The sequence below is a fragment of the Musa acuminata genome, chromosome BXJ3-4, assembly GCF_036884655.1.
Source record: "Musa acuminata AAA Group cultivar baxijiao chromosome BXJ3-4, Cavendish_Baxijiao_AAA, whole genome shotgun sequence".
NCBI classification, from domain to species: Eukaryota; Viridiplantae; Streptophyta; class Magnoliopsida; order Zingiberales; family Musaceae; genus Musa; species Musa acuminata.
In genome coordinates, this window is record NC_088352.1 from 35,130,339 (window position 1) to 35,152,510 (window position 22,172).

The following is a 22,172-nucleotide window of genomic DNA, read 5'->3' on the forward strand; positions in this document are numbered from 1 at the left end:
TAGATAAACCATCCCGTGACTAAGTTTCCTTCCTTCCTGCACTGCTACTGCTTTCCGATTCTCGTGGAACAATAGAAACGAGACAAAATATCGCAACCGCTCTGCCAGCCCTTTCTCTCTCTAAAGAAAGATCATGTTAGCCGTCAATGACTCTTATTGGGTCACCTAGAGGGCAATGTTGAGGGCTCTAATATTAGCCTGGAGGAACAAGAAGTAAGTTCTCATCAAGAACTCTTCTGATCGACCCTTATGGTTGGGGCGATAGATGTTGCAAAGCTTCTTGCCCCTTGATGGCTAAGTCAATAACCTTGCGAGCTTTAACCATCAACTGTACGGATCAAGTCTGATTCAAAGCAAGTTGTCAGTTTTGTTCAGGGGCTTAGTCCTATTCCTTGATGTTTAAGATGTTTCTACCGTGACATCTTCTTTCTAGTTGATAAGATTCAGGTTATGAATCTAGTCACATCCCTAGAGCTTCTAATAGATCCCATAGTTTTTATTTGTTGAATGCTGAGAATGATCCGCAAGCAACTCTTTGTCAAGGTAATGCAGCTGTTTCCTTCAAGGAAAGAAAACCTTTATAGTAGATTAAAGAACCCAAGCAATACTATCAACTTGGAGATCCCATGCTATCTGATCTCAGGCTAAAAAGGCAACAGGCAACATGTCATGAAGTCTCTTTATTTGATGATCCATCTTCCATCCATCAGATATGCCATTACATCTCAACAAAAGCAGTTGCTTTAGAATACTTCTTCCCAGGAAAAAACAAGGAAAGATGAGCACAACACACACACACTAGGAAATTTGAAGAAGACCACATTGTCAAAGACAAATAATTCCAAGCAGGGAAGTCATTTGATGAAGAGAATACAGAAAACAGAAACAAGAGGGGAAAAGGATCAACTGCTCCCTCCCCAAAGCCAAGCATTAGACTTGCCTATAGAGTGAGTCACAATCTCCCCCTTAGTTTTTCTTCCACTTGGGCTTGCATCTCTCATCTCCCTTCTTGAGCTCATAACCCGACCTCTGAGTTCCTGTCCTCCTCCTCCTCCTCCTCCTAATCTGCTGACAAGAACTCCTCAAGTCGTGAACAAGCTGCGCCATCGATCGATCTCCGGCGAAGGGGCGCAGGCAAGGCTTCACAGAAGCTGGGAGACCCCAAATCGAGCTGCTGCCACCGCTCGTAATATAACACAAAAAGAAAGAGTCAGCTCATAAAGAGGACAGAGATGAAGCGGATGTTGGTTTGGCCTGTCTCACGCAGATGATTCATACATCCACTTCCCATTGGAAGAAAAAGGAGAAACGGCAGCGAAAAGGCGCATGCAATGAGGTTTACACCTCACCTTTTCCTATAACATATTGTCGACTGTGCCTATAGAGTATCCTGGGCGAGCCTTTGTAAGTGGCGTTCGAGGATACAACGGTACCTGCTGCCTTTGGGATGTTCAACCTTTATCTACTACTGTAAGACATGGTGGTGGTGGTGGTCATCGACGTCTACTGCAGCGTTTTGCTTCGTAGCTTTCCCCCATTGTACATGTACAAGATGGTCCTCCTCCAACTCTAGCACATTTTATCTCGGAGCATGGAATCCGATGTGGGTTGTCATATGCTTTAAACAGCACTTGGATTGGGTTTCTGCACCAGCCACTCGTTCTCCATCCTTCACATCCTCCATCCATCTATCGTATCCTAAAGGTAAACAACAGTTATCAACTGCTGGGAAACGTTCCCCGGCCCCTCCATTTCCCCCCACAGAATCGACTACATGTTCTTAAAAACTTCACTGCTCACCCAATCTCATCGTTGAAGAGGCAGAACACAACCTACACCGTGTCATCAGATTCTTCTTACATTGTCACTAACTCGAGCACTTACCATATTGCTGTGGCACTGACACCACATGCTGATGCTGCAGATTGTAAGCAAGGTTTTGGCTTCAACTCAGCCAATCTGGATAATGTTGGTCAAGTCATGATCCACCCCATTAATTAAGTCCTCAATGGTCTGCTCAGTACTTGTCTGCAAATTTGTAAGTGGAGAAAGTGGAGTCTAACTAAGAGGGGTGACATATTGAAGATCCACAACCCCTCACAGCTATCTTTTGAGGGACCTACCCATCTTATAGAGCAAAGCAACTGCAGACTGGCTTCCATTCATGCCCCCACTCTCTGGGAGAAAGAACCATCTCCCCCCTCTCCTAGTGAGTTTATCCCACCTCTTCAAAATCCCAAGGGAACTGTAAGCTGTCGAGTATACATTCGAGGATAGAGGTGGGGCTGTCTCAAACTAAAGCCACGGTCGGCAGGTCGATCCCTTTCTCGTTGAGCAGTTTTCCTTAGTTTAATGGGAGGAAGTGAGAGGTTTATCGGGAGAAACATGTGGGGAATTAGTTGAAGTAGGTTAGCTTATTAGGTCATATGTCATTGTTATTACTCGTAGAACAGTTCTATAGTACTAAGAGGGTACTGATTCAGTGCAGGCATCCACCTATCCCTTTCTCTGTCTTCTCTTTCTTTTCTTCAAATGCCAATTTAACGGACTGAAAGTGGCGATCCACTCTCTCTCTCTCTCTCCCTTTATTTTTCTCGAAGGAAGAAGTGCTATTCCTTGTCACGAGGAAGGGAAGGCAAGGCAACCTCTACCTTACTTTAATGTTCATCAATCTGAGTCAAAAAGAGTAGAGTTGTTGTGATCTTTTTAGTGTTTATCCTTCTGAGTCAAAACAGTGGAGTTCTCGTCTGAGAAAGAAAGTGGAGGACAATATTGGAAGACATGCGTCATCCTTCGACAGGGAGGGGGAAATCTTGCAAGTTGCCGTAATAAAGAAGACAGCAGTCAAAAAAACTTGCAGTATGATGATAAAGAGGAAGTCAATTCTTAACTAAATCAATTGGCCTCAGAACCTCAACTTGAAGATGGTGAAGGGGAGAACAAAGATTAGAAGCAACCTAAAGCTATTGTAAGGCTCTAAATCAAAGCTCGACACTGGTCTTTGGATGAAAGATTCAGACACCTTGGAAATTAAAATCTTTTAGATGGGCTTGGATCCAGTCTCTCACTTGAATCATGTTATTTAAATTCACATGTAATATATATGATGCAGCACAAAGATAGCAAGGATGGTTTCTTGCTCTTTTTGGGCTTAAGTTGAGAGCCAGTCCTGTTATTGTCAACTCTAAGTAGGATTATTTTAGTTGATAGATCTAAAATTGAAGGCTGGGCTAACTCTGGAGGGATTAAACCGAAATGTAGCAAGCCAGATTTATGAGGTTCATGAGAGGTGCTTTGAGCTAAATTGTTTCATAGCTATCAGAAAGTGAAATAAGAAATATCATTTTTTTCATTAAAAAAATTAAGAATATAGAAAACACAAGATTTATGACATCATTTACTTACATCTATAAAAAAAAAAATATAATATTATTATAATATGAAATGAAAATAAGCTACAAGTTTGACCCAAACCCCTTATACAACCACTTCGATATATAAAAATCCTAAGGAGTAACATAGACACTACCTTAATTTTATGATGCCAATGGTAATTTATAAAACAATCACATCCTGATTTATAAGATTTTCTTCTTTCTATAGAATTTTTATCATATTTTAATTTCTTATCTTTCCAACAATTTGATTTCTGAAATTTACAAGTATTAATTAATAAACCCGGACATATCTTATTAGTGCCATCAGATGAATCCAACACCAATTCAAAATTCAGAATAAAACAAACATAACATTTATGTAGTCCGACATGCTATACTTAAATCTATCAAAAGATCAAAATTTTTATTATACAGGAATAAACTATAAATTCTCTTGAATTAAACCATACTTAAATCTAAAAGCATTTATATATTTTTTTAATAAACTCCAAAGGATTTCTCTACATTGTTGAAAATATCTTAAAAGTATTTGAAGCATTTGTCTTTACATCCTGTCTCCACTGTTACAGTATCTATGGAACAATCAAATCCTAATCTTTAGAATTTTCTCCTGGTCTTTTCATATTTAAATTCCTTTTTTATCATCTAACAATTTGATTCACCAAAAATTTAAAAATATTAGTTAATTACATAATATCTAACTAGTATCCTTTTCATGGATGGATATAAGGGTATGAATGGAGTATATATATATATTATATGATATTTTTTCCGATATAACATTTATTCTCCTTCTTTGATAATTTACCCTTTGATAGTTCAAGTTTATGATCAAATTATTTTTTACGCCATTGATCACAAAAGTATATTAGTTTATAAATTCATTTCATCGTTAGCACTAGTGGACCTACAAATCTATCACTAGTGCTAAAGGTAAACTAAGATGCAGATATTAGAATTACTAAAATATTTCTACTAATATATTCTAGTTTAAAGTGATTAATGGCATTTGTCTTTCACTATGCAATGACATCAAAATCATTACTTCTTAACGATTCCTTCAAATACTTATTTAACTTTGATTTGACACTATCATTAGTAGTGGTACCACTGACAAATAGTGGTACCACCGACAAATAGCAGTACCAACAAATAGATTAGTAGCGATACCACCAACAAATAGCGGTACCACTTATTTAACAAGTCAATATCTTCTTCCAAAAATGACATTTAATTTAAATAAATCAAAGAAGATCCTTCCTCTTATTTAGATTTGTATATACTCTCTCGCCAAATCATCCTTTCAATTCTACTCATTTGAATGGATAAATCAACACCATAAATCTTTAGAAAATAATACTTTATCAATTTCATCTTAAATCTTGGATCCAAAACAATTACAACTCTCTGTATCTCATGAATTATATTCTAATATTTTTCAAATTTTTCTATCATATTAGATGCTATTGTTCTAATTTCATTGTAACTAGAACTACTCCACTTAAAAATTGCTAACTTTAGCCCACAAACCTTAGGAAAGAAATTATTCATTGTGGAATAATTGATTCCTGAATTTCTATAGCATTATAAAATAATTGTAATTTATCATATGTTTCTTTTTCCACAATCTAATCTTATTCTTCATGCACACATTTATATTGGTATTCTTATTATTTCAAATGAAAAAAATACTTTAACGGATAGATCAAAACAGTGTTAAGTATCAAATAAGTTGAATTTTATCCAGTTTTGCAGTAAGTGCCAACTTCTTAGTGCTCAAACTCAACCTCAAACATTCAAGTTCTTTTTGGTGTTAGTTATCCTCTCAATTGCCTTACTATCAAATTTACAATCCATTCTTAACTATCAAATTTAATAAGTGGGCACAACAATGCATATGAAATAATTCTCCACCCAACATAATACAATTACAAGAAAATTTATCTAACAAAATAGAAATCATAGTGTCACTGGTAGAACAATTATCTATAGTTATAGTAGACAACTTATGGTCAATGTTCCAATCTAACAAACGCTCTATCAATAATGAAGAAATATAAGGACATAGCACATACATAAACCTAAATGATATGTGTAAAGCTATTATAAAATTTAAAAATATAAATTATAATTGAATCATATAAAAATTAATATCTCAAAATTTGACTTCATAGTTTACAAGAGTTATCTATGAAGTGAGTAGTGGCAATCATGTATTCCTCTTCTTTTGGGTAGTAGAAGTTTATATGTCTAAAGTAATAATAATTATACTATATAATTATATAAATATAAGTTCACGTGTCTATAGTAATAATAATTTTATTACGATAATATTTAACCAATTTCATTATTTGTCTTCTCAATTTCATAGATTTTCATGATATCACTTTTAATTGTGTTTTGAGATATAACATTAAATAATGATCGAAGAACTTTAGACGACCTTTTAAAATTATTATGTTCGACCATTGAAATATGGTATTTGTGTAATATAATTATATATTTTCATAAATGTTCATATGTTTATGTAAATATTCATATTCATGCAAAATAATCATATAATCATTCATCTCTCTCGGTAACTTCTAGGTCAAAATTATATGTTCCTAGAGTTCTTTTACCCTCATTTGTTTTAAAAAAATTAATACTGATTACTTAATGTCGTTATGTTTTCATAAATAATATTTTTTGAAATGATCATGTAAATATTTGTCTCATTCTTACTTATACCAGATAACTTTTAGCTATAATAATTACCAACTACCTTACCAACCCCCCTCAATTTTAATCTTATTAAAGAGATACCATTCCATAGAATTTTGTTTTCTTTTCAAGGTTACCTCCTTGTTATCACATATAGTTAAATCTCCCTGAGGTGAAGATCATTATGGACACTTGCTTTGTCAAAGTTGGAGTCATGATATAATCATTTTTTGATTGATTAGTTGACATAATATACCTACAATCTACCAATCAAAATTATAGATATAATTTAGTACATTTTCCTTATAGATCAATCATTTAATTTCTTTTATATGGTTTAAGTACAGGAGTATTATGCCTTTGAGTCGTACAGACACAGTAATCACTCAATTTATTATTATTTTATATTTTTATTATTCAGAGCACACAATTAATTACCAGAGAGAGATACTGTTCTAAAGAGATAAAGATAAACGACATGATATATGAGTATTATGCCTTTGGGTGGGTGTCACACAAGGTGGGTATTAAGTTAGTGTAACTCTCTCTCTCATGAAGAGTTTAGGAAATAAAAATTATAAAATAAGATAGAAAAGATAAATCTCAATAGGATTTTAATTTTTAATAAAATATTTTATTATTTTATTTATAAAATTTGTAAATGTACTAAAAATTAAATATAAGATTGATTTAGTGATTAATGTTGAGTTCAATTATGAAATATGTATATTTTTATTTATATTATTATTAATAAATATTATATATAATAATAAAAACAGGATAGGGATGGGTAAGAGGATAGAGTAGGAATGGTCACCCAATCTATTTTCTTATAATTTTTTAATCCATCCCAATCTATTTTCTTATATACGTACGAGACGGATTCCCATAGGTATCCCTAACTCCGACGCAATCCAAGAATAAACACATTTATATTTCGTCAATTTAGTTGCAGTACCAATCAATCACTCACCGTCCAAAATTCTTTTAGTTGCTTTCTTCATGCTCTGCCATTGCCACTTGTGCACTTGATCAAGCCGCCGGTCTCCCCAACTTGGTAGCACATGTCATTACCAGAGGAGTGCATGCTCGTGTATAGCCGCCTTGTGATTCACATGATAGCCTTGACGTACAAGAAGAAGAGAGAGAGAGAGAGAGAGAGAGATCAACACACGTTCATACGGGAAGCATCGTATGCTCCGCATAACATAATATAATGGTTGTTTGTGTAAGGAATGGTAAGTTTCCGAGAATATAATTGGATAGATAGTATCTTAAATTATCTTACGGTGTACACGTAACCAAATCTTTGTTTTGGTCAACAAATTAATGAGAAGTCACAGTCAAACCCAAACCTTCTCTTACTTGTTGACGTGCACTTCAAACGCCACAATCCAATCACAAAGCTTCGCTCGTATGATGCTCCGCGAGACAAACGTGGAGACCGATATTGCGTCTATCCTTTCCAGCCTTATCGTCGGATCCAACGGATAGGATCTCACCCGAGGGGAGGAACCAGTTTATTTGCAATAATGCGCCGGTAAATCTGCAAGTTCGCTCGCGTTTACGACACCGGCGAAGTCCCCTACGAAACCCTCCCGCAGAAAAAGGGGAAGCGAAGTGGACGTCTTTGGACGCGGCCCCGAATCCTTGAGTAAAGATTCCACTTCGATGCCTGATCGATGGAGACCATGACGTTCCTGGTGCTGAATTGGGTGCAAGATTGATCTATTTAATCGCGGAGCGGGTGAATTGGGGCTCCTTGTTTTTGGGGATTGTGGAGGCGTAGAAGGCGCAGATGGAGGGGTGGAAGTGGTTTTGCTGGAGCCGAGGAGTCCCCTACGATGCCGTTCCTTCCGAGCCGGAGTCCTTCTCCCTCCCTTCTCCCATTCCTGAATGGCCTCAAAGTGAGATTTTGTCTTTTTTACATCGCGAAGTTGAGAAAAAAATTGACTGAAACCAAATTCGTCTCCTTGGCATCGTGAAATCGTATTTTTGTTGATCTTTCTTCTGCTTTCCTTATTTGTTATTTCTTGTGCTCTCAAGAAATTCCAAACAAGAGGGTTGACTCTTTTTTTTTGGCATAGCTTCATGTTGGCTTTCTATAATTTCTTTCCCATATGTTTGCTTATCTTCAGCAATAATTATGTGAAGTGTTGCTTCCTTCTTGTTTTAGTTTCTAATTATGTGATCCATCTGTTTATACAATTTTCCATCTTTGTTTTGCTAAAGATTGGAAGAATTCCACGTAGAAGTAGCAGAAGTGTCATCCCAGCTTGATTCATTGCAGGATCTTTCTTGATATCCGTCAACTGCTACTCGCACTTACCGTGGAACCAACTTTCCAAAATGCATATGTCGTTCTTACACTGGATTTATGCAGTTGCAGCAGTGACTTGTAGCAATATCTTTTCTTCATGGGCACTGTTTCATGTTTTCTAGGTTTTTGAGTTTAAATAGATATCTTTGCATCTGCTGGAAAATGTCTTGTGTATATTCTAATGCCTGGTTTTTCAGGTGGGGCGTTTGCTAAAGGAAGAATATGCATCGGTGAATTGGAAGTTGTACAGATTACCAAGTTTAAGCGCATTTGGAGTTGTTTCTCTTCGAAGGAGAAGAGTAAAGGAGCTGTTTTCTATGAACCCTTAGAAATACCAAATGGATTTTTCAGCTTTGGCCATTATGGTCAGCGGTGTGACCAACCTTTGCATGGTTTTGTGCTTGTGGCGAGAGAAAACGCTGAATTCCAATCGGTGGCTGATCTGCCAGCTCTTCAGAAGCCACTGGATTATACACTCGTCTGGAGTACAGATGACTTCACAGAGGAGTCCCATGTTGGTTGTGGTTACTTCTGGCTTCCAATACCACCTGAGGGGTATCGAGCATTGGGCTACTTGGTTACCAGTGGACCCAACAAGCCCTCAGTTGAAGAAGTTAGATGCGTTCGAAGCGATCTTACAGACACATGCGAAGCTCATGAATTGATGATCGATATGGAAACGGTATTTCCAGAGCTGCCCTGCCGAGTTTGGAAGATGAGACCTTCTTCTCGGGGACTGTTGGGGACAGGTGTTTCTGTTGGGACCTTCTGTTGCAATACGGACTCGACCTCTGAAGATATGTTGAACATCTGTTGTTTGAAGAACTGTGATTCTTCTCTGAAAGCAATGCCAAATTTAGAGCAGTTGCATGCTCTCATCAAGCATTATGGTCCTACTCTTATGTTCCATCCAAAAGAAGTTTATTTGCCTTCATCAGTTTCATGGTTTTTCGAGAAGGGTGCTACTTTGTATAAGAAAGGTATCAAACTTGGAGAGATTATAGATTCAGAAGGTTCAAACCTCCCATTGGGGGGAACAAATGATGGGGAGTACTGGATAGATCTTCCTGATGATGATAGGAATAATCTCGTTAAGAGAGGGAACATAGGCAGTGCAGAACTTTACATTCATGTGAAACCAGCCCTGGGAGGCACGTTCACGGACATTGCCATGTGGATCTTCTGCCCCTTCAATGGCCCTGCTACGATCAAGGTTGGAATGGCAAACTTTCCGCTGAACAAAATCGGGCAGCATGTAGGCGATTGGGAGCATTACACACTTCGGATAAGCAACTTCACCGGTGAACTCTGGAGTATATATTTCTCTCAGCACAGTGGAGGGGAGTGGATCGATGCTTGTGGCTTGGAGTTCTTTGGAGGTAACAGGGCAGTCGTTTATTCCTCAAAGAGTGGCCATGCAAGCTTCCCGCACCCTGGAAACTACCTCCAAGGTTCGGAAAAGCTGGGAATTGGTGTGAGGAATGACACTGCTCGAAGCTCACTTTTCGTCGACTCAAGTACCAGATATCAGATTGTTGCAGCAGAGCATCTAGGCGATGCTGTGGAACAACCATTTTGGTTGCAGTACATGCGAGAATGGGGTCCAACTATAACATATAACTCCAGGTCGGAATTAGATAAGATTCTTAGCTTCTTACCGTTCACTCTCAGGTTCACGGTGGAGAATATATTTGACAGTCTTCCCATGGAGTTATATGGCGAGGAAGGACCCACAGGACCCAAGGAGAAGAACAACTGGGTAGGTGACGAAAGGTGGTAAGAGTCCTATTCAGGAGCAGTGTTGCGGCATTCTCATCTTTCAGGAACACGCCGAAACTTTCAAGTACTTAATTCAGCACAGTTGCATTGATCTGGCCACTTATGATCTCGAAAGTTGGGTAAAAGAACCATTTTGAATACACCAAATGAGAGTTGTGATCCAACCATTATGATAAAATTGCATCATTTAAGGAATGTAATCAGCTTAAGCTGTCATTCGGTATCACATAGTATTTCCACACCTGCAACTGTATGGTAATCGGAGCAATTTCAAGTTCCTCTTGTGGAGGTTATTTTCTTGTTCCTGTATTCCAGATCAGCACATTTGGGTATGTCTGGTTATCCAAGTTTAATTGCATGTATTATAAGACAATTTCCAACCACATGGTAATATATTGATGAATGGTGAAGCAGTTCTATTTCTTTGTGATTCTGCAGCATCATGTTCTTATCCAACATGTTGACGTAATTGATCTGGATTTTTATTCATTATGTGTATTTTATTTATTAGTCTTTGCATCCAATGCTCTGTTTATTGGTATTTTTTATTACTAAAAAGAACCGGATGCACAGTATGATCAACTTTAGTTCACAGAATCAGTAGGCAGTGTCGGGTGATTTGAAGGAGTCAGTCAGTGCGACGCTGATGAGACTCCATCGGTGTCCAACTCGAGAGGCTTTGGTTCGTGTTAGGTACACTACAAATGAATAGATTGCCCACCATCGATAGTTCCATACAGGGATCTCGGAGACGACAATGAAGGCCACAGGAGGGGCATGGGAACCGTTCCCTTCACGTGAGCTACCAAATCATGTACTCTCATTCCTTCGACATCCTTCGATTTCCGACAAGTGTCGTGTTACACATCGCTCAATTCGCTTCATTCGTCTCGAGTGCTCTGCTGTTCTTCGGAGACTCTCTCTCTCTCTCTCCGCCTTGAAGGTCTACATCCATCTCTGAGACCAGCTGAGACTCACTTCCACTGATTCCAGTGACTGCTCACATTCGCAGCCGCCATACTCATGGTTTGCCTCACGAGACCTTCCTTTACGTCAATCTTCCACAGAACCACACCCTGTCTACCATCTCTCCACCGCCGCCACCACCACCAGCTTCCCATCCTCAGTTCCAACCAGGAACCAAGAAGAAGAACTGCTCGCTCTGACAGGAAAGCCCATGCCATAAGACCCCTGGCGAGCCCCGCACTCGGGTCTTCTTCGCTCACCAAGGAGGGTACAGGCGGCAACGGCACTGATGCTGGAAGGCAGGTGTTGGCCTTGTGTGGGTTCGGGTACTGGGTGCAGGGTTTCAGGTGCTTCCCATGGCTGGCCCTCAACTTCCACCTGGTTCATGCCCTCAACCTTAGCCCTGCCACACTTCAGCTGGTTCAGAACACCGGGAACCTCCCCATGGTGGCCAAGCCTCTCTTGGGTGTCATCTCTGATGCCGTCTACATCGGGGACGCTCACAGGCTCCCGTATATGTCCATCGGAGGTCAGTTCTCTTTGGTCTGTCTTCTCTCTGTCTCTCTCTCTCTCTCTGCTGCTTTATTTTTTGTTTTGGCTTTCTACATCTGGTTTCGTATCTGCACTCAGTAAGAGTGTCATTAGGCAAAGGAATTAGCTTCCTATTTGAAGCTTGTATCCTTTCTCACGTGGTGATCATAACCCGACAATGTGCATCTCTTTTGCAGTCATATTGCAGCTTGTGTCATGGGGAACACTGGCATCGATCCCTGTCACAGGAGAAACATTTCCGACCCAAGTCACATGCATTTTACTGAGCAATCTCGGGGCATCCTTCGCGGAAGTTGCCACAGATGCTCTGGTTGCTGAAATCAGTAGAACACGGAGAGCAGGTGAACTCCAGTCTTACGCATTCATCGCTTTGGCAGCTGGAGCAATGTTAGGCAATTTGTCCGGTGGATTCCTCTTGCTGAAAACCCAAGAGCCGCAGATCCTGTTCGTCATCTTTGCACTCCTCCTCTCTGCCCAGCTTGCGCTTTCCTTGACCACGAAAGAGACGTCCATCTATCTGCCCCATATCTCGAATCATCGCGTAATCCCCAGCTCCCTATCTGAAAACCTCAGCAAGCAGTTCTCCAATCTCATCACAGCGATCAACGAGGAAAGCATCTCCTATCCTCTTTCGTGGATCGTAGCTTCGGTTGCCGTCGTTCCCATTCTCTCAGGCTCCATGTTTTGCTTCCAGACACAGTGCCTAAAGATCGATCCTGCCGTCATCGGTCTGTCGAAAGTTATCGGCCAGCTGGTGGTTCTCTCGGCGGCCTTCTTCTACGAGCGATACTCGAAGAGATTGCCGATGAGGAGACTGATATGTGGAGCACAGATCCTCTATGCTCTTTCCCTGCTCTCCGACCTGATATTGGTGAAACAAGTCAACATCAAGTTGGGCATATCGAATGAAGCTTTTGTGCTGTGCTTGTCGGCGTTAGCGGAGGCCATCGCGCAGTTTAAGATGCTGCCCTTCTCGGTTATGTTTTCGCGGCTATGCCCGTCGGGTTGCGAAGGTTCTCTCTTAGCATTCTTCGCTTCGGCGATGTGCTTGTCGTCGATACTGGGTGGAGTTTTTGGTGTCGGACTTGCCTCCTTGATTGGGGTGACCTCGGGGGATTACTCGAGCATGGCGACAGGAATTCTGGTGCAGTTCGTGGCTGCTTTGGTTCCCCTTGGGTGGACATCCTGCATACCTATCACGAGGAATCTGGAGGAGATGAGGATGGCCAAAAGGAGAAGAAGAGCTTGATATATGGCAAAACTGTGATTCTGCATGCCTTTAGTTGTTTGACTTTTTCAGTAATTATTTAGGGAGAATTGTTGAATACAGATCTTGGCAAAAGGAAAAATTCAATAAGCCCCCTCGGAATTAAGAAAAATGGATTCTAAGATATGCATCACATCATCACTCATTATCTAGCATATATTGTGCTCATACTGCCATTTAGTCTACAAAACACTGACATTGTTTTGGAAAAAGTTCTGTTAAAGCCAAAAATGTTCTTCTAGGGAATGACAAGACTGGATAAAAACATTTGAATAAGAAATTTAGATGCTCATCATAAGAACCAGACCGAAACAAATCATAGTATGGAAGATGAAGCCTTAATGCAGAAGATGAATTAGTAGCCGCCCTTGAGGTCATTGACGACGTCATAAGGAATAGGAGTGACGGTCTCAAGAGTGGCACCTTCCACCATGAAGCCAGGCTTGGGACCTTCCGGCTGCCGTTTGGTGCTGATGACTTCGCCTCGTGCCTTTGCCTCTGCTTTCAGTTGGTCGTTCTTCTTCACCCTAGCACGGAAATCTTCTTCGCACCTGGATGGTTGCACATGCTCAACTCGGACATGAATCCTTTTCTTGATGATCCGATTGCCAACCTGAGGAACAAAAAAGCAACAATAATCCATCTGAGTTGTGATCTTTCTTCTGTTCTCCTTGTGTGATCCGAATGTCTAGTATCTACCCATGTAGGGTGTGAAATGGTACCACCCTCCATTGCAAAACGAGCTGTAGTACAAATGACTTCAGTGAAAATAAGAACTGCTAAAACACAACAGCCATGTACTTGCTCGAGGAATTTGATTTGAAAAACCCAAGGGAGACTAGTTTCTTATCAGATGTTGAACATCTTTTTTTTTTGTCATGTTTGCTTTGTGCATGCACCAAGGGCAGCTGACATCTAATTATCCCCCAAGGGTGAAAGGAACGTATCTAGTGCACGAGACTCCCATCAATACGAGATCTAGGGAGGGTTGATATACGTAGTCTTACCTTTAAATATTTAAATAAGCTGTTTTAGTGACTCGAACCCTAGTCTCCTAGATCGCAGAAGAGCAACCTTACCGTTGTACCAAGGCTCGCCCTCAATTATCCCCCAAGAGCTGCTCCATCTAAAACAATATAGCTCAATGGATAAAGCCACTAATCATTACATGGTTTGGGCATGATGAGATGTGCAGGAACCAACCAACCTTACATGTAAATAGGCTTGCCATGATTCAAACACATCTAAGAAGCAAGGACACAAACACGAATATGACACAGACATGATACACACACACACACATGGTTTGGGCATGATGAGATGTGCAGGAACCAACCAACCTTACATGTAAATAGGCTTGCCATGATTCACACACACACACATAATTCAATTAATATAAGTTTTATAATATTGTACTTAAAACTTTAAAAACTCAAAAATGCAGACAAATAAATATCATCATATAGGTTAAAACAATTAAAATCATCTAAATTTAATTATCCAAAATAAAGATTAAGTTCATCAAATAATATTTAACAATTTCTTCATATAATTGATATGTATTTTCTTACAACGATCTCCAAATTTCTTTTCTTATCAAGCATATGGCCCTCACGTGAGGGCCACGAAAGCACAACGTCGCACGCGAGTGTCCGTCATGTGTCTGTGTGTCTAAGACGTGTGGGACACGAACACATCCACCAAAAGAATGTGTCTGTGCTTTTTAGAAACAAATGACAGTCAATTGGCACCAACGAGGCCTAACCACTTGTTTGCCGCAAACTAAGCTTACTAACATGGTGTGATCATCATCATCTAAAAATACAGGTTTGGTCCCTTAAAAAAAGACTACCAAAAGCTAAATGTACAAGCATATCCATTTCCTAGTGAGAGCATTCCAAGAGTGCATATATTCCAAGTTAAAACAAATGAACATAGATCTGAGTACAGAAGTAACAACTGATAACTGACTTAGTTAACAATGCATGGATGGAGCTAAAATGATAAGTCTTTCCCACTGGGCAGAATTGAGGCAGCCTACTATAAAGGGAAGACCTCTGGTGCAGACACGAAAGGGAACACATGAAGAGGAGACTCACACAATTAAAAGAGATAAAGAAACTTTTCACAGCTCATAATGATGTGGTCTAGCCCAATCCATAGATCGACATTAAATGGAAACCCATCAGAAATCAGTTTTTGTCACCAACCTTACATCATATGTTGATTGAATTGACCTCATCTCACACACTTAAACCTTGGCAATAATGACTATACCATCCACTATCACCTTGACCTGACTTAAAATTTATCTTTATAAACCACAATAATATTCATAACCATGTCAAGTTCCTCCAAAAGTTTTTGATCCAAGAAACTTCATTCTTTTGTTATACATATACACACAAACAAGAATATCAAAATTAATGAAAGCTCCACATCACATATTTGATACAGAACACATTGCTATCCGGTAACCAACATCAGAAACAATCTGGTCTAATTCCATTCTTGGATCAATGTTTTAGCCATCTCTGTACATGACCAACCCAAAAGATATTTTTAAACCACTGGAGGATGAGCTTTAAAAATGCATTTTTTTTTTTCAGTTCATGATCTCTCGAGGGCAATTTTTCTTCTTTCTTTCCGGTTTATGACCTCTGGAGGATAATTCGGGACACGTTATACCATAGCAATTCTTTCTGGGGCTTAGCAATACGCCACAAGGATTTGCATCACAGCAACGTAACCAAATGACTTCAAAGATTAACAATCATAACACAAAATACAAACAAAATGATGTAGTCTAAAAGTTATTTGATCATTCAGCAGCTTAATCCTACGAATCAAAACATGGTAACAACTACGACCGGCAAAAGGGAGGGGCAATGCAAAGGAAGGGGATGGAGCTCGGACCTGCTTGTTGATCTCGACTCCGATGGCGCGCTTGGTGACGTTCCATACCCTGCCGGTGCGGCCGTGGTAGAACTTGTGGGGCATTCCCTTGTGGACGGCGCCGTTCACCTTGATGTCGACGTAGTCGCCGATCCTGTAGGTGCGCAGGTACGTCGTGAGGGGAATGTACCCCTTCTTCCGAAAGGGCCGGGAGAAGAGGTCCCTCGTTCTCGACCTCAGTCCGTGACCGGCTGGCATCTTGCCTCCTCTCTCCTCGTCTCTCGCTCCGCCTCCACCTGCCGCAACTCTCTAGGGTTTCATGGAAGGCCCTCATTTATAGTTGTCAAAGCGGATCCAACAATGTAATGATCCGGCCCATTTTTAAGATTGCAATGAGCCGGCCCTACTTCTTGCGCCCCATGAAGATTAAGTATGCGTTGGATGTTGAGGCCGCGCATGCTGAGGCCTTTCTATAACCCGCCTACTAAAAGCACAGCGCTGTTATTCCACCACCACCTGTTCGAGAGAAGTCCCGAGAGAGATGAAGGGACGGGCGCCGACGCTGAAGAGCTTACAAGTGGTACGAGAGACGTGGATGGAGGATGACGTCGACTCCAACTCATCGACGGCAACCTCGAGCTCTTGTTTTGGTTTCTCTTGTGAGAATTTGACTTCTCTTCATGGGTTTGTTAATCAGGTCAGATTCAAGCCGACTGTTTTGCTCAGCTGCAACAACAAGCAGTAACATTGTGCAAGCAGGTACATGGCATGCCAAGGTACAAGCCCAGTTGTTGTGGATCTCACAAGGCCCGACGTGTGTGGCCTAGCGTTACAGCCCCAGGTACATCACACGCTTTGCTCCAACTGCGCCACGACACGTTTCAGACAAAATGCCTACACCCTGTTCTGATTGTATCAGGCCACATGTTCGACAAAAGTCCTACACCGACAAGGCGACAAAAACATGTCTCGGATTCCCTCCCCATCCATGCCCTGCGGCCCGACCGGTGGCGACTCCTAGTCTTTGTCGGACCTCCCTGTAAACGAGGATGGGTGAAATGCTGCAGCAGCATCAGCTATCCCCGTCCAGCCCATTCCCACATCCACTGCCTCACATGTAAAGAAACCAGAAGGCAGCAGCAGCAGAGTATGTTGGTCCAGTGAACTCGCAGCTGATCTCTAGTATTCAATACGATAACTGTGGGTGGCTTCTTCCCAAGCTGGTGTTCGTAAATGAGAGCCCCGAAGTTGGTGTGGTCTGACATAATGAAACAGCAGCAGCTTGAGTGTAGTGGATGATGGCTAAACCAACCACTGAGCTGCACCCCTAATTCAAGGTGCAGAGTTAGGTGTGAAGGTGTTTGAAAATGCAACAGCTCCTTATGAGCTTATGACACAGAGGACGAAGAGCATTAATTCTTCAGTTCAGCAGCATGTGTCGATAGGTCGAAAGTCTTCGCAGGCAGACTCGCACTCCACGCTAAATCAAACAACTGCGGTTTGGCATTTAGTGTGTATTGGAATTTATCCCCTATTCAGTGTAGGATCATGGTAACTTGGTTAGATCTGAGATGTCCGAGTGATGAATTAGATGAGGACCACATTATGAGTACGGTCCAATAATATGCCTGTTGCATAATAATGCATACGTGTAGTACGCTAAGATCTTTAGGCTTCACGTTCCACATCACTCCATGGATGAATGACCCCCACCATGGCCATCGCTTTAGGATGTCACTCTCTCGCTCGTGTCCTTGGTGCCCATGCCCGGCTAGAGGAGGAAGACTAAGCGAGGCCGACCGCTATGTCGACATCTCGGCAAATATGCGGCCTTATCGGTCAAACGGTCAAATAGGATTCGTCCAACCAACTCCCGTTTTGCTGCCACGTCAGGAGAGCCCGCGGTCAACCTTTTGACCCGATGGGAACATGACGCGTAGTCGCCGCCGATATCCGCGAAAAGGAAGGGAGAAATTGGGCATCTTCTCTCGACCCGATTTCCTGGTCTCGGCTGAGTTGGCTCAGAGAGCCAACTCGATGGTCTTCCATGATCGTGAAGAAACGTAGTTTATTCGCTGTCATCTGATTCAGTTTTACCTCATGTTGTTACGGGTTAGGTAGTAATAGGCAACTGCGCCGACGAGCATTGGATGCACTCAGTATTGACGAGTCGACTCACTGGATTAGACAATGCTCCCATCTATATCTCGCGTCACATACACTTCTTGATACAAATATCGCCTCTCCCTTCATAGTTTTCCTCTCAGTAACGCCGCCCACCACTCATCATTTATAGATAAGAGCAACTCCGGGAACTGCCCTCACCTCTTCAATTCAGTCGCCTTCTCCCGCTTTCTCCTGTGCACTCGTCGTCTCGGATGGCCACAAGCTCAAAGCAAGGCGCAATGGAGAGCGATGCACGCAGCCCCGCCATCACCGTCGAGCGGAACCCTCCCGAGTCGCGATTGCAACAGCTTGGTATCAAGTCCTGGCCCAAGTAAACCAGGCGATCCCTTCTGCTCTTTCCTTCTCTTGGTTCTCCATACCTCATAATGCCTATTTCCACTGGAGTTGCACCAGGATTCTTCTGCCATGTTGTGATCTTGTGGAGGCTACCTTTGTTCATTCCTTTTTCTCTTTCTGCTTGTTTTCGTTGCCGTTCAGGTGGGCATGTCCTCCAGGAAAGTTTCCTCTCAAGTTTGATGCACAGGAGACGTGCTATCTCCTCAAGGGGAAGGTAAAGGCCTACGTGAAGGGTTCTTCTGAGTTCGTGGAGTTTGGCGCAGGAGACCTTGTCATCTTCCCCGAGGGACTCAGCTGCACATGGGATGTCTCAGCCGCTGTGGATAAGCACTACAAATTTGATTCATCTTCTTAACACTCTAATATCTTCTCCATCTTATTGTTCTTCTTCTTTGCCCCTTCTTTTTCTGTAACATTAGACTTCTTCTTTACGTATATTATGTGGTCGCAGATGATATTTGCTTAAGAGGAGTTTAGGGTCGTTAAATATTCGAGTCAAAGACCCTCATCTCAGTCAATGCATGCAAGGCCCTTTCGAAGTCATCCTAGTTCTGTCTTTGAATGAGCTTTTAATGCTCCCTTGACCACCACTGCTTTCGTGACAGAGGGAAAACTCCTACGCATACAATCTTACATACAAGGTATAAACGGACTATGATGTTTGATGAACACTACTATTTTTGTTGTGTCTTGTTTATGCGTTTATCCATGATCTGTCAAAGTCTCCAGTGTTTTGCTGTACGTCGGCAAATGGTTTGAGATTCGAATGGAGGTGGTGTATCACTTAAGCTAATAGGGATGTGAAGGAAGAAAATATTCTAGGGTTTATAGTTCTAGGAAAGAGTTGCCAAGTAGTAGTCTTTTGCTTTGATGTCTTTGTTGTGTGCCTGTGGATCCTGCACCATGCTGGGTCGCTGGACCTGTTGTGTTCTCTTGGATGCATGCCTGAGGTTTACAGACTTCGGTGTCATGCTTTTGTCCTTAAGACTGCAATGGACCTTTCTGATTTTTTTCCTAGTAATCAGCCATAGTTTCTCCATTGGCTGCCTAATAGTTGAACCGCAATTTTTTCCATGTGAAACAGTGATCATGCTACCAACGATGTCTTCTAAAAGACATTTGGTTCAGATGCTTTCCAAGATGCTGATTTATGAGAAGTAAGATGTTGAGAGAAAACGAAGGATATTGTGCTGTAGATATATGACAGATTAAGATGATCGACTCAGAAGTAAAACTTTCTTTGCAAAGAGTAATTTGATGGACACTAGTGCTAAGATCTTGAAAGATAATTGAGCCAAAATATGAAGGAAGAGCAGAAGAAAATGAGAACCAGAACCCTTAAACGCCAAGTGTGGACAGATTTTAAAGTAGCTTTGCAAAAATTTGCTTGGAAATCTAAGATTTTGTTATGATAATCCATTGATGATGCTTTAAGCACACAAGATCTCTTAAGTCAACCAAATTGTATCCTTTTAATTATGGTTTGTATGAGTTGTCACACCGAAGGTCACAGCAATCTACAACTGCATGTGAATGTAAGGTTGAACATTCTACCAGTGTGCTTCATCTTAATTCTATGATCATTCTAGTTCTGTTTTGATTGGTTCTCCATCTGTATGACAGAAGTGCTATAATTTCCTTCAATGAGTGTGTTTGAAGTTCATCCTTGTTGAATTATTAGTCTTCATACATCTTAGTTGTAAGCCTCTTTGCCATTCGTAAACTATTTCATGATGTTAATTGGTTTGACTAGCATCGGTAAAGCACGCTTGCCAGCAATATATCCAACTTGAATCCAAGTCAAAATTTTGGGGATGAATTATAGCTGTAGTGTCTTTTTACATTTGCAGTAATTATGAGAATTATGCAGCTAATGGCCGGGCATGCCTTCCGTGCATGAAGCCCTACACCAGTGTTTGACATAAATCTAATACAAGCAAGGAAGTGATGCTAAGAGGTACGTGTGTTCCTCAAGTTCCTGCAGAATCAATGTGTTGGAGAAGTTATGAATCAAAAGATTCAAATCATTTTCCTTAATGCATGAGAATGGTTAACGAAGTCTCGCAATTACATGTGACCAACTTACATCAAAAGATCCCAATGACCCAACATGGTTAACGAAGCGTGCAAGAAAGCTGTAGTGTCAACTCACACACACAACCTGAGAAGAGAATGGGTATATCTGAGAAAGATTCTCAATGATAGAGGCCACTGCAAACTTTTGATGAGACTCAAAGGGCAATGAGTCATGCAAGTATGTAATACTTGGGCGGTGGAGAGTGGGATAGAGAAAGAAAGTGGATGTCAGCTCAGAGTGCAACATGAGAAAGATCGATCGATGGAGCTGGACTTGAAATCTGACCTTTATCGCATGTCTCACCAGTAGTCAAAGCCTGATCAGCTATACCTTCTGATTGCGGATGCTCATCACGCTGCCAGCCGTCCCCAGTAAGAAACAGACACCAGTTAGATAAGAATGTACTCCACAGTCAAACCATGATCGTCCCAAATGCAAAAGTCAATAGGCGTCCAGAATTTTATGTCGCCTGGTGATGATAAGTCAAACTAAGCAGGCGTTTGGAAGTGGTCTGCGCATTGGGAGCAGTAATGTTCACCAGTCGTCCCATTACCGCTTTGGAAAATTGATCTTCTCACACCATTCATTGTAAAGTGGCAGATCCCAAAGAGCCTCGTTGAAGTCAGTTTTGCGTTTCAGAAAATGGATATATGACTTACAGGCTTCATCCAGCCCAGTTTGCGCTTGAGCCTGATGTTGTGCAGCGGAATGGAGTGTGATGAGGCCTTCATCACCCTCACTTGTAACGAGTCATTCCATGAACCCCATTGCAGTGCTTCCAGGTCTGTAGTGAACGCAGAACCCTGGTTATATAACTCCACCAAATTGCTGGTGCATGCTTCAATGGGAATCATGAGTCCAAGAATTGTGTCATTTCGATTTGTAGTTATCATTCTTCAATGGGAGATGGACGAACGGAAGCAGTAAAGGCAATCATCATATTACTCCCAAGTCCTCTACCAGTGAGGCAGCGATTTAATCGCCTCGTTGAAACCGAAGCGATCAAGACCGAGGAGGAGGCAACGAGGCATTGCAAAGGACCGAAATGCTACCTTGAGTCGAGATTCTGTAATCGATGTACCCGATCAATTGGAACTATTGGGGGTAATTACATATTATCTCATCTATGATTAATATCTCGATTTTTATATTTTAAAAAATAATATTGAGATCCTAACACTTATAAAAGTGCAATATTTAATCTAAATTCTTCTTATATCGTTAATTTCATTAACAGAAAAAAAATAATAATTTTATTATTATTTTAATTATTAAATTCATAAAAAAATTTCTTCAACATCAAAAGTTTTCACATAAACTTCTTTACTTTCCTCCCTTGTGGTTCCCTCCCATATGAATACGCTGTGGATGGTAGATTAGTAGTAATATTAATAGCGCATGAGGTCGGTGACATTCCAAAGGAGATCCAGACGTCACCTCCGACTATGATCACTTTCCTCCTCCCCTCCCCTTTTTTTAGGACCAATCATCGCCCCTCTTTCCAACTTGCTTAACCACTGCCCTATCATCCCCACCCTGGTCGATGGCGGCCTCATCATCTATCCTAGCCTCACCCTCCCCTACCACAATGGTATCGCAATGAGCCTTTACGAATCGGAGCATGAGGAAAATGAAGAGGAGGAGGTTACCTCTCGATCCTACGAAGGGCACCGACCAAGGCACCACCTCGAA

The 22,172-nt window shown here is 41.2% G+C and overlaps 4 protein-coding genes and 1 long non-coding RNA gene across 5 annotated transcripts; 3 read left to right on the top strand and 2 right to left on the bottom strand.

The window, feature by feature from the left end:
* Positions 1–665: 665 nt before the first annotated feature.
* On the bottom strand, positions 666–2,089 carry LOC135634878 (uncharacterized). The gene is made up of 2 exons (XR_010495466.1): positions 1,350–2,089; positions 666–1,174 (listed from the first exon to the last, which is right to left on the bottom strand). It is a non-coding gene; the product is annotated as an uncharacterized LOC135634878 (long non-coding RNA).
* A 5,556-nt stretch (positions 2,090–7,645) lies between these two features.
* LOC135582934 (hypothetical protein At1g04090-like) lies at positions 7,646–10,623 on the top strand. Its single transcript, XM_065147179.1, has 2 exons — positions 7,646–8,008; positions 8,619–10,623. Exons 1-2 carry the CDS (start codon positions 7,900–7,902, stop codon positions 10,199–10,201), a joined length of 1,692 nt encoding a protein of 563 aa, XP_065003251.1. The 5' UTR covers positions 7,646–7,899; the 3' UTR covers positions 10,202–10,623.
* Positions 10,624–11,080: 457 nt separating this feature from the next.
* Positions 11,081–13,075, top strand: LOC135635821 (probable folate-biopterin transporter 8, chloroplastic). Its single transcript, XM_065147180.1, has 2 exons — positions 11,081–11,695; positions 11,895–13,075. The coding sequence occupies exons 1-2, from the start codon at positions 11,224–11,226 to the stop codon at positions 12,965–12,967; spliced, it is 1,545 nt and encodes a 514-aa protein (XP_065003252.1). The 5' UTR covers positions 11,081–11,223; the 3' UTR covers positions 12,968–13,075.
* A 36-nt stretch (positions 13,076–13,111) lies between these two features.
* Positions 13,112–16,198, bottom strand: LOC135635822 (large ribosomal subunit protein eL21z/eL21y-like). The gene is made up of 2 exons (XM_065147181.1): positions 15,902–16,198; positions 13,112–13,598 (listed from the first exon to the last, which is right to left on the bottom strand). The coding sequence occupies exons 1-2, from the start codon at positions 16,136–16,138 to the stop codon at positions 13,341–13,343; spliced, it is 495 nt and encodes a 164-aa protein (XP_065003253.1). The 5' UTR covers positions 16,139–16,198; the 3' UTR covers positions 13,112–13,340.
* Positions 16,199–18,019: 1,821 nt separating this feature from the next.
* On the top strand, positions 18,020–18,946 carry LOC103980514 (uncharacterized). The gene is made up of 2 exons (XM_009396986.3): positions 18,020–18,377; positions 18,545–18,946. The coding sequence occupies exons 1-2, from the start codon at positions 18,259–18,261 to the stop codon at positions 18,756–18,758; spliced, it is 333 nt and encodes a 110-aa protein (XP_009395261.1). The 5' UTR covers positions 18,020–18,258; the 3' UTR covers positions 18,759–18,946.
* Positions 18,947–22,172: the final 3,226 nt, after the last annotated feature.

Coding starts and splice junctions, on each gene's coding strand:
- LOC135582934 (XM_065147179.1), top strand. CDS start 7,900: ATGGAGGGGTGGAAGTGGTTTTGCTGGAGCCGAGGAGTCCCCTACGAT. Junction 8,009..8,618: donor CATTCCTGAATGGCCTCAAA/GTGAGATTTTGT, acceptor CTGGTTTTTCAG/GTGGGGCGTTTGCTAAAGGA.
- LOC135635822 (XM_065147181.1), bottom strand. CDS start 16,138: ATGCCAGCCGGTCACGGACTGAGGTCGAGAACGAGGGACCTCTTCTCC. Junction 13,599..15,901: donor GAGTCGAGATCAACAAGCAG/GTCCGAGCTCCA, acceptor TTTGTTCCTCAG/GTTGGCAATCGGATCATCAA.
- LOC103980514 (XM_009396986.3), top strand. CDS start 18,259: ATGGCCACAAGCTCAAAGCAAGGCGCAATGGAGAGCGATGCACGCAGC. Junction 18,378..18,544: donor GGTATCAAGTCCTGGCCCAA/GTAAACCAGGCG, acceptor GTTGCCGTTCAG/GTGGGCATGTCCTCCAGGAA.
- LOC135635821 (XM_065147180.1), top strand. CDS start 11,224: ATGGTTTGCCTCACGAGACCTTCCTTTACGTCAATCTTCCACAGAACC. Junction 11,696..11,894: donor CCCGTATATGTCCATCGGAG/GTCAGTTCTCTT, acceptor TCTCTTTTGCAG/TCATATTGCAGCTTGTGTCA.